We start from the raw sequence: 12,554 nt of genomic DNA on the forward strand, positions 1-12,554 counted from the left end.
TTAGTAGAAGGATCGGTTGATTTTAGATTGATGTCATTTTAGCACTTATTTATCTTTGATAAAGAAAAATAAAATATAGTTGATGATAAAGTTCAAAATTATGTATTTATAAATTTCCCTAAAGTTAGTAATTTACAAAATTTGCTCCTCTAAAGCTTAAAAACTTAAGAGAAGTCATTGTAGTTGATCGTTAGAATAAACTTTGAGTTAAAAAATGACGTTAATATCATTTCAGAAATATTAAAAAATAATAGATCAAATAATCAATGAGAATTATAAAAAGATAATTTTGGCACACAAATTTAAAATATTTGCAAAACATAAATTTTTGAAGGAATATATATAAACATTTTAATTCAAAATAACAAAATATGTTATTTCCCAAATTTGAAAGAATGGATATGCGAAATCCCATAAAATTGATTAATATATGACACGGAAGATTTAGCATACAAAGCAATGTTAACACTGCTAGAATGTGATGGGGAAGATATCAACAATTTAAACAGATCTAATTAAGACATTTCGACAACTTTGCAAGCCAAGCAACAACAGTTCTATAGTTAATCATTCTTAGGAGTATTACATGGATAAAAGAAGTATACAGAATCTACTTGGTAAGGATGGCATTTTAGCATGTTGACCTTGGACATGGTAAAACTAGTTCCTTCTGATATTGACTTGAGGAACCATAAGTTCTCCAAAAGAATTGGAGAACAGTATGCCGCAACTCCACACATACAAAGATCGATAGAAATTTCATCATCTTCGTCATCGTCATCATAGAAATCAACATGTCCGTACAAGTTTTGCCTTCCATCCCTGCCACGCCAGCCGCATATTTTCACCCATTTTCCAATCCCTGATAATTCTCTTCACACCTTTCTTTTTTGTTTCTCCCGGTTTTCCATTTTCCGAACAACTCCTTAAAGGGGCTTCTGGTGCTCCAGTCTCTGTGCTTTCGATGATCCGTTGCACCATCTCCAGCACATCACTCATCTTGGGCCTAGACTTCGGTTGCCGTACCAGGCACCTATTTGCCACTGTGACAAGTTTTGATGCAGATTTTAAAGAGTAATCACCTTCTAGCTTTGGATCCATGATTATACGGATCTTCTTGACATCAGTTATATAGGGTCTGACCCATTCTAAGAGCTTCTGTTCACCTTTCGGACGGTTTTTATCTATTGGCTGACGCCCTGTGATAAGTACGTACAGAAAAACTCCATAGCTCCATATATCACTCTTGGCAGTCAGCCGACCAGTTTGCATGTACTCAGGAGCTGCATAGCCAAAAGTTCCTACGACCTGTTCAATGTTATGATGGAATTAGGAATAGTTATTATAAGTAGTATTTAATCATACAGCAGTTCGTGGAAATAATAATAATTCCATTTGATAATAAATCAGGTTACTAATTCTCTTTCTTTATTAGTACCAGTTGGGCAGTTGACAAAAAATTTTCCCATGATATCCATAATCCTGCTACTGGCATATCTTTGGGTCTAAAGAACTTTGTGCTACTTCTATAACTGTGGCACAAACACATTGCACCATCTTCCCTGTGCCTCTGAGCTCATCCACGCAGCCATTAGAGCTGGTAGACATTCCCAGTCCACCCAGACTCAGGAGATTGACTCCTAGTCAGCCATGGACCACAGCAGTCCTTGCCTCAACTGGACAATGCTATTAAGCCTAAATTACAGCTCAATAAGCCAGAGGAACTGCGGTCCAAGTCTGAATAGGAACAGGAGTTGATCAGGTCCATCATGAACCTATCAAGACTAGCATAGGGAAACCAGACACCAATTTTGACAAGGAATAAGGACCAGTTGCATCTTCGCGGTTGCCTAAAGTAGAAGCACAAGATAGGCAATTCGGCCAAGATAAACAAGGGCATAATAGCAATATTTTGCAAGGATTTCTTCTCCTTTTACAGTTAGTTGACTTCAAATAGGAAACTGACATCTGTAAATAATTCCTGTGTGTCTCTTTAAGACATCTTTGCACATAAGTACCACAGTTGGCCCACATAGATGATCGATATAACCTGACAGCTTCATACAAACTTTTGACAAGAGCAGTGGCAAGTACTTATTCTAGAATATATGGTATGAACTAACCACAACTAATAAAACCATGACAACTGAAGAAACCTAAAAGCGAAGAGAATAACTACAAAGACATTTGTGCACTTGTCATCATGTAGGCATGAGATTGTCATCATCATGTATTTGGAAAAGAAATTAACTCACTCAAATCCTACCCATGTATCTATGAAGCAAATGTGGGAGCTTCACAATACCATTCATATATTTATGCAAAGCATTAGAAGGAATAAGGTATTAATACTAGATAAACATAAGTATGTCATAAGAAATGTGGTAGCTAGAAATATTAGGCCATTTAGCATCACTTACTGCCGTGGAAACATGGCTTAGTCCTTCTGCTGGTCCTTGTCTAGCCAAGCCAAAGTCAGACAATTTTGCATTCCAGTCCTCATCCAAGAGAATGTTGGAGGCTTTAAAATCACGAAAAATAATCTGCCAAATAGAAAAGAAATTCAGCAACACAATATGTGGATACAATGAGATTAACTATTTCTTTCAATTTAAATTGAATTGCTTGAGTACATGACCAACAAAACCAACTGTTAGAGTTGTTGTCTTTAATTTTTGACAAATATCAGAAAATGTTCCATGGAAGCAAACAATAAATATCATGTAGTTGCTAAGAACTTGGAAAAAATACATTCAACACAGGCAACTCTTGACCAGAGCTAACCAGAAAGGATCCAATCTGCTTACAAGCATTACCTGCAAGTAAGTCAGGTCTGTCCAAGTCTGGGATCATCAATGTCAGTAGTTAAGGTAAAAAACTGATACGAGGATTCAATTGCCACTAAAAGTCAACTAACAAAGATGATGACAAAAGGACTGGGAAGATTTTGTCTAAGCTTTTCTTTTGAGCGATCAAGCACTAGCTTTATACCCTATCTTACAACACCATCAGGGACCCTATATGAACAAGCTCAAAGTCACATGTAGAAAGCATGAAGTATGACGAGTTCAGACTCAAGATTTGAGGTCATAAAATATTGTGTTCTTGACATTAATCAACAAAGAGTCCCTAACGGAGATAAAATAGAGGTGGAGGCTAACTAGATAAATATCCATCCTCAAGGTTCGACATGCTTGTCAGAAACAATTGTGCTTTGACTTCAATATCAACTTTTACTAAAAAAAAATTATACTTAATATCTTCATTATCTAAAGTCTTCTCCACTACAAAGTTCTAAACATCAAGCTTAGTAGTATAGCATAAATCTAACAAACTACATCCCCTGATAGAAACAAATCAATTATAATCAATCAGATCCTATAAGTAAATCAAATTAAGGACAAACTAAACTAATAGATAAGTTGATCTGAGACCTGAAAATCCATTTCTTCATGCAAATGTGTCAATCCACGAGCAGCATCAAGAGCTACCCTTAATCTCATGGACCAAGAGAGTGTCGTCCTAGATAGAACTGACAGGTGGTCCTCCACACTTCCATTAGGCATATATTCATATACAAGAAGGCGCTGTATTCCCCTTTCATCATCTTCAGCACAATAGCCTACTAATTTGACGAGATTTGGATGCTCCAGCACCCCAAGAACATTTACTTCTGTCAACCATTCCTTGTGCCCCTACAAGAAACATGATGAGGGTTCCTTCCCACTTAATTGCATAATTCTAAGCACATAATGCAAAATAAAATTTGATAAACAAGACTACGAAATGTACATACAAACAGAAGTCAATAGAAGGCAGAAACATCAGTCGTTACCATCCATCATAATGTGAGATTTCTATTAGAATTTCTACTTTTACTGTGACAAAGACAATATTATCATAGATATATAGCCTCCTAGCACGCTTATAGAGATGAAAACATTTCTCAATCATCCTCACTAGTTGGAAACATCTAACTTGAGATCAATCCTTCACTCAAACACAAAGGACTAAAATTAGATATATTACATATTACACATGGAATCACTAAAAGAAAGAAACAAATGCTGTGTTGACATGGCAACTTGAAAACTTAGATCAAATTGCCAAAAACTTAGTACATAAGCGGCAGGAAGACATAAAATCATGCAGTATGACAGAAGGATGGTTTATATCATTGTTATTTGGCTAAAACAGTGTAGGAGCACATGTTTATTCTGTATTCACATGTCTCAATGTATGATTTAGTGTGTGAATAGGGTGGCCTAGGTGAGCATAATCTAACCATAGCATGGCTAGCTTACCAAGAAAACCAATTAACAATCATAAAAATTTAGATCATACTTCACCATGAAGGTTTAAGCTCCTTAGGTAAAGTATGTTCATATGTCCATCTGATGAAGCCAATTGTTCAGTAAGGATAAAAAGCAAAACACCAGAAATCACAGAGCAAGAAAAAATATGCAAAAAAACCTTGCCTGCAGTCCTTTGCGATTCAGTTGTTTCACAGCTATCTCAATCTTTGCATCCGGATCATCAAGGCTCTTGATTGTTCCCCTATAAACACATCCAAAGCCACCTTCCCCAACCATGAGTGACCGGCTAAAGTTCTTTGTGGCATTCCTCAGCTCAGAAAATGTGAAAACCCTGAGATTAATTGGTCTCTGAGAGAAACTAGGGTATTGTGGCCTTCCCACTGAATCAGTACCAGAATCAGTGACATCCCCCGAGTTGAACTCAGATCCTGATCTCCTCATGTCACGCTCGGTTGATGTGGTACTGTTCGACCGAACAGATGCAGACAGTCTTGCCTGGAGCTCCGCCTTTGTCGCTCCATTTCGGAACGGGAAACACTTCATAGTAAAGAACCTAAATTTGGTGTTATAGATTTTCACATTAGTCACAGGAGAATCGGAAGCCTCGGAATACCATACTCACTCAAAAATCCTAAAATCACCTTTCAAAACCCTAATTAAATGGAAGAAGACCAAACACTGTCTTTCATATTCAAGATAATTTTGTTCTGTAAAGAACAAGAACCAAATAGAAAGGAACGGAAGATAAAGACACTACACATAATCCCTACAAAATGATTCTCTAGCTTATAGGGTTTCCCCAAGAAAATTCAAATATTAACATAAATGAATTCCTTTTTCTTCTTTTAGTCACGTGAAGGAAAATGGATTTGTGATTCAACTCGCATCAAATTTTATCTTTGTAAGAGGTAAACGAACGTCTGTGCACACAAATTAAGAAAGGGAGATAACAAATCCACCGTTTTTTTTCACGTTAATCTCACAATTTTTCATATTTAAGACTCCATTGTCACTCACTCGTTACAATTAGCCTTGAAGATCCCATGACTGAAATGTAATCAACCAAAATCCCTAACCAACTCAAAACCCATCTTCCGTCAAATCAGTCCTCAGATATCCGTTTTCCATCGAATAGCAAAGACTAAACATTAGTCAAGCTCAAGTTCGTGGGGAAAGGCCCAGCTTTCAGAAAAAGAGGCTTCAGCGAATTTGAACTCACCTTCTTCTCCGACAGCCAAGAAACCGGCGAACGGGAGCAGACACTCGAGGCAACTGGCGGATCTTTCCCGAGACGACGTCCTCACATGCTCGATCAAAGACCAGCGACTCGCCAAGTCAAAAGCGAGACAGCTGCACCTTCCGCTCACCCACCATACAGAGAGAAGAGAAGTGAAGGGAAGTAATTACGACAACCATACGAGGGACGAAACGACAGACGAGGCAAATGAGAGATCGAGATTCTCTCCCCCTGATGACCGTCCGATACGGTGGGCGCCACCTCGAGGCTGATTCTTGGCCGTTAATTTGCACCGGAGAAGGCCAGTAACGGAGCGCGGATGCCTGCACCACACGCTACGTATCACGTGTACTGCACGTGAGATCGCGGACGGGGGGCCACCTGGCCGAGGGGAGACCATCGCGACCGTCCGTTTCGCCCACCTCATCGGTAGCGAGTCGCGGGTGGCTGCGGAGGACGGGCGATTTCGGTTGTTCACCACGTAGCGGGGCCCACAAACTGGCGTCCACTAGCTCATCGGTCAACATTGACGGTTTGAAATCTGCGTGTCGTCCGGAAGCTTTTTTTCCTTTTCTTTATATATATATATATATATATATAACAATGAGTGATACGGAAAATATATATATCGATAACATAGTTAGCGAGAAAAAAAAAAAGGGACCGATCAATAATTTAACCATGCATATATTAGTCTAATATAAAATACTAAAAAATATTTTATTATAACGTAAAATACTCCGATGGTTAAGCCCATTAGATCATAATAACCAATATCAAATGTTAATTATTGTTTACTTAAAATTTTTATTTTTTATTATAAAATTGACTAAAACATTGAAGTGATCATGAATCCCACCTAAAGACTTCGTTATAACGTAGAATTGAGTTCTTGAGACCCTCTTAATTCCATAAAAGCTTCTTATGCATACAAGCTCAAATTAAGTCATGTTGATCCAAACATTATAAATATTCACTAAATCATTTTGGTGTCATCTGGTTGACCTATGTTGTAAGAATGTCATCCCGTCAATCCACTTGATGAGTGCTTGAGCGAGGGGTACTTTGTCCCTGACCCATAATACATTCACTCATAATGAATAATAATTGACGTTTCTAGCTCTTACACTTTCATCTCGATGCAAACCACTAATATAGTATTGATAGTTGTTCAATGATCGTGTCTTCTCTTCACTGGTGGAACCCCTACCTGAAGGTCTTTGTAGAGATCTTCTTGAACCTCACATATCATATTTAGATGTTGATCAGGGTGATGTAATTAATCATCCCTTCCTCTCTCTCAATTGGTTGAGTCAGTGATGGCACTAGTCCTAAAGCAATTAACAGCTCGCCGCGCTGCCTTGATACCTTGGTCGATTGTGACACATATCACTCAAAATGCCCTTGATCGATTGAGCACCAACCAAATGGAGCATCACTATCTCCCATGATCAACTTCAATGGACCTCATCACCCTTACTCAATGACTCCTAAGTCTAAGGCCCATTTTGTGGACTCTACCAAGTACATCCTATAGTAGATGAATCGATGGCTAGAAGACATGCATAAGAAATTTCATATGGCAAAGGAAGGAGATTTAACTTCACCTCAATCGAGTCCCAATTCATCCAAAAAATCCAAAATGAGTTAATCCTGACAAGTTTCTGAATTTTGATCTTAGAGGCATTTAATAGGTGTGCAGATCTCACGGAGTATGTGGTGGCTTTTATGCTCAAATAGCGCTATACGATAAATTAGAGGTCTTGACGTGTCACGTATTATTTACAACACTACGAGACATGATCTAAAATGGTACTCTCATCTCAAACCATTTTCGATAAACTCTTTCACATAGTTGGTCAAAGAGTTTGAACAATATTTCATTAAGAATATGCACCCCAAGCATTAAAATGCTACCCTTCTAGTGATCTAACAAGTAGAGGATGAGGTGTTGGTGTACTTCATCACCAAATTCATAACTAAAGCATGAGGAATTACTAAGATCGACCCCTTGGTCCTTATATAAGTATTCATAATGGGCTGAGGTAATCTCGGCTTTTCTAGTATCTAATAAAGAGGTAATCAATCATTGCACCCAAGATGCTCCAACATGCCAACTAATATATTCTATCTAAAGTTAGTCTTGGTAAAGTACAAATAATCGCATAAACACCCAACAAATAAAAAAGTGATCTATCTCATCTCTCGACTTTAAGTCACCTCAATAAAGAGTATCCAAGCGAGAGGGGCCATCCTACCATGTGTGGACATAACCCCCCCCTCAATATGTCATGAACTAAGGTATTTCTCCAAATTAAGGTAAAGGGGTTACTATTGTTGAATCTCGTATTTTGATGATGAAACCACTTGATATATGTTTATGATTTAATCTACGTTTTGAGTGACGCAGGATGCTTCGATCAGGATGAGACAATTAAAGCAGGAAAAATCATGTTGTGCCAAAGGAATATGTCAGAAGATTGGACGTCGGGTCGGTGGATAGGTCGACGTATCGACAAAAGGCTTCAGGCCGTGGACTCAGGCATCGGGCCAAGAAGAGCGGGTATTGTGCCAAGGATATCGAAGTTACGAAGTCAACTGGTCGATTGGGCAATAGGCCGTAGGAGAGGACGATGCGCCGAAGAATCAGACGAAGTGTTGAGGGACCAATGACATGCCGGACAACTTAGTTAATTGCTTAGAATTAATTGTCTCGATCGAAGTTTTGTTTTACATGTGCAGGATTAACTACGATGGAAATAAGACATGGAGCAGGAGTTACGCCAGAGTCAAGACTATGATCACGTTAGGAGTTCGAGAGTTCGATGGAAGTCCGGACGGTCTCGGAGGTTCTGCGAGAACAAATCCGAGAAGTCCAGGAGCTTACCAAAAGAAGCTCGTCGGAACTCGCTAAGAGGATCATCGCAAGTCCAGGAGTTTGCCGGAAGTCCGCAGGAGCATCACTGAGGGTTCATCGGATGATCGAAGGAAGTTCGTCAAAAGCTCGCCGGAAGAAACGATTGATGCACCGGAGCAAGTTGCAGTAAATGTCTTAAGAAATATCGTAGTTAGCATGTAGATTAAGTTAGGAATTGGAGGTGATCCCATTAACTTAATCTGGGGGCAATTGGGCCCCTGATAGACCCAAATTAGGCCGAATGGATCAACCCATTCGGACCAGAATTCCTGCTAGGCGGTGGCACAGCTAGGGTCGACGGTGGGACCGCCCAAGAGATGGTCTCCTAGGAACGCTGGGTGGTGCAACCGCCTAGGTCAGGCGGTGGCACCACCTGGGCTAAGTCTCCGAGCGAGACTAGGCGGTGCAACCGCCCTTGTCAGGTGGTGACACCGTCTAGAGGCTCAGTCTTTGAGCTGCTAGGCGGTTGTACACCCCAATCAGGCGGTGGTACTGCCAGGACCCTGGAAAATCCGGGAAAAGACATTTTTGAGCTCCAAATTCAAACTAGTTTGGGGCCTATATATACCCCACCCTTTCCTGTATGAAAGGGCACCGAAAATCTAATCTTACTTTATGATTTTTAGAGCTCAAAAATATTGTAAAGGCTAGAAGTTCTCCTCCCTCTTTTTCCAAGTTTTGATCTTTCAAGAGAGGAGAGAAAAGTTTGTAAGGGTTGTCTCCTAAGCCTGTCAAAAGGAGTGAAACTATAAAAGGGTGGTTAGCCTTCGCCTATTAAAGAAAGGCCTCTAGTGGACATCGGTGACCTCGTTGGTGGAGGAAGCCAAAAGTGGATGTAGGTCAAGATTGACCGAACCACTCTAAATTTCAGTTTGCATTTACTTTGAGCATCTTATCTTTACTGCAAACCTCCTCAGTAGCTTACTGCCTTCTGCTCATTTACGAACATGTTACATAGTTAAGTATTTTCCGAATCGGCGTTAAGACGAAAATTGGTTTTATCGTACAAACATCATATTTCAGTTTGCGCTTATATTCTGATTTCTATCTTAATTGTAAACTGCCTTCCTTACTTTACTTCAAATACATTTCCGTAAGCTTTCAAAGTTATTATCTGCACAAAATGACTTTTACGTCGGAATCGGATTTCAACGTACGAACGCAATTTTAATCATCGAAAGTTTTCCGCTACACTAATTCACCCCCCCCTCTTAGTGCTCTTGATTCTAACAATTGGTATCAGAGCCCGGTATCTCTCATTTCAGATTTACACCCGAGAGAAATGACTCTTCATGGCTTTCAAGAGGGCTTATCGGTTGTTCGTCCACCGTTGTTTAACAGATTGGACTGCACTTATTGGAAAACTCGAATGAGAGTTTTCTTGATTTCTATAAATTTGGATTTATGGAATATTATTGAAAACAATTTTCAACTTCCCTCTAAACCGATGAACGAATGGTCGAATTTGGAGAAGAAGTATTTTTCTTTAAACGCAAAGGCTATGAATGCCTTATTTTGCGCTTTGGACAAAAATGAGTTCAATCGGATTTCTACGTGCGAAATGGCTTTTGATATTTGGCGAAGACTTGAAATCACGCACGAGGGAACTAGTAGAGTCAAAGACTCGAAAGTTAACATTTTATTGCATGATTTTGAGCTTTTTCGAATGTAACCAAGAGAGACTATAGACGACATGTACACCTGTTTCACGGATGTCGTCAATAATCTAAGAGTTCTTGGTAAATCTTTTTCGAATTTTGATCTCGTAAGCAAGATCTTAAGATCCCTTCCAAAAAGGTGGGATCATAAAATAACCGCAATACAAGAAACAAAAGATTTAAATATTTTTCCACTTGAAGAACTAATTGGTTCATTGATGACATATGAAATGGTGCACAATGTACATGATGAACATGATAAATAAAATCACCTTTCTGTTCTAATCACCTTCCAAAGAACAGGAAGGATTTGAGACATAGAACATTTGAAGACCACTCGAGCATAAGCTCAAGTGATGGTGAACAAGAACTACTCACTAAGAAATTTAAAAAATTAATGAAACAAGAATTAAAAAACAAAAAGAACGGAACTACTTGCTTTGAACGTAAGAAGAAGAACATAAAGTGGGATGAATCGAGCTCCTCCGAAGACGAGGAGAAAATCAAGAAAGGCGAGGTGGCAAACTATGCCTTAACGACATTCAACGATGAGGTAATCAAAACCCCCTTAATTTATTTTGAAATTACATGATGCTTTTCATAATGTATTTTCTTTTATAGTATAGAATTAATTTTCTTAAAAAATACATGTTTAAAAAAAATGAAAATGCAAAAATTATGATCATGCTAGTAGTTTTGAAAATAATCATGAAAAATACATATTTTATGATAAACAAACAAAATGATTTTGATTAAAAATATGAAATCATGCTATATGTGGTTAAGAAGTAATAATGTGTATCATGTTGGTTTCCATTGTTATTTCTCGATTTTAATTAAATAAAATCATGTTTGAAGAAATGCATAATGATATAATATTAAACATTTTCATACCATGATTAACAATTTATGCATGAGATTTTAAGTTATATATGATGATAAGCATGTGTTATTTTCATGAGTGTATTTGAAAAACATATGGTAAAAATGTGCCCGAATGCATTTACTTGTTAAAGATTATTTTTCGGACTTTCTTGATTCAATGATCAAATCACGTAATTGCCATGATGATTTTACACTATTATATGCCTTAATAACATGTTGGAAATTATGTGTTTTGGATACAAAAAATTTCATGATCATGAGCATGTTTTATCTTCATGATTGAACTTGAAAATCTATAGCAAAACCTTGTCCGAATGCATGAAAGTATTAAATTTTATTTTCGGATTTTCTTGATCATAACAATTGATTTTTGAGAATCTATTGATCTTGATGGTTTTACGACGAAATTCATTTTTCGATTCTAAACGTTGATGCATATTTTTATTTAACATAAATGAAAAAGTATGCTAACATGAAATCAATCACTTAAAATGAAATACTTAAAAAAAAGGGATGAAAATATATTATCAATGAAATCATGAATCTATCTATGTTATGAATTTTGTGAACCATAAAAGTGATTTTGATGATTTGAATTTGAAATGAGTTTTATCAAAATCATGATATTGATTTCTTGGAATAACATGAGATTACCTTTGATGATCATTTTGATTCATGGAATTTTAGATTCATGACTTGGTCTTACATTTGTTTATGAGACGGTTGAAATCTTTGTACATTTGAATTATTCCCTTCTCCTTTTAATTTTTGAATTTATGCATGTTATATGTCAAATATTTGAAACCATGTTTTGGTATCATACATATCTAAGAAATATTAATTTGACAAATTGAATGAGTTGAAAATGAATGATGATTTTTCACTTGAATATAACTTGTGATATTTTTTTATATAAATCATCATTTTGATTTCTCTGATACATAAGATTTTATTATGAATCAAAATTTCTCATTCATCGATCTCCTATGATTCTACTTGATATTTTCATAAGAGGAGATTTTCTAAATGAATCATGATTTTTCCTTGCGAGTTCTTGGATTTATTACTTGATTTTTTTTAAAAACAAGATCTCTTCTTTGTACTCCTATGATTTTTCTTGATATTTTATTTAAAGAAGATATTTACTATATGAATCATGTCTTTTGGTATTTAAATGATTTTATCCTTCATGACATGATTTCTTTGTATTTATGGCTTGCGTGGCTTGAAATGTTTTGGAATGATGCATGCAATACTATGATTTTTCCCTTAGATAAAAAGGCATGCAACACTTTGATTTTTTGAAATAATGTGAAAATCAATAATTATTATTTTCTGATAGAATGATGATTTGGAATTATGCATGTAATGATGATGTTATATTTTATATACATGATGATTTGACATTATGCATGCAATACTTATGCCTTTTATTATGATGTATGTGATGTATTGCATATGATGCAAATCATGAATAAAATTGTCTTAATTTGAATTCAAGGTTTATCTCAATTATGAAATTTTGAAATAAGAATGATTAC

At 36.9% G+C, this 12,554-nt stretch overlaps 1 protein-coding gene across 2 annotated transcripts; it reads right to left on the reverse strand.

Annotated features, from left to right (window-relative positions):
* Positions 1-479: 479 nt before the first annotated feature.
* Positions 480-5,732, reverse strand: LOC135679042 (serine/threonine-protein kinase PCRK1-like). 2 transcript variants are annotated; one of them, XM_065192414.1, is made up of 5 exons: positions 5,536-5,732; positions 4,479-4,869; positions 3,435-3,695; positions 2,421-2,543; positions 480-1,308 (listed from the first exon to the last, which is right to left on the reverse strand). In XM_065192414.1, the coding sequence occupies exons 2-5, from the start codon at positions 4,857-4,859 to the stop codon at positions 790-792; spliced, it is 1,284 nt and encodes a 427-aa protein (XP_065048486.1). In that variant the 5' UTR covers positions 4,860-4,869; positions 5,536-5,732; the 3' UTR covers positions 480-789. The 2 variants fall into 2 exon arrangements, with proteins under 2 accessions (XP_065048486.1, XP_065048488.1); XM_065192416.1 differs by having other exon boundaries at positions 3,435-3,686; positions 5,536-5,702.
* Between the last annotated feature and the right edge of the window lie 6,822 nt (positions 5,733-12,554).

Source organism: Musa acuminata, chromosome BXJ1-7 (assembly GCF_036884655.1).
Source record: "Musa acuminata AAA Group cultivar baxijiao chromosome BXJ1-7, Cavendish_Baxijiao_AAA, whole genome shotgun sequence".
Lineage (NCBI taxonomy): Eukaryota > Viridiplantae > Streptophyta > Magnoliopsida > Zingiberales > Musaceae > Musa > Musa acuminata.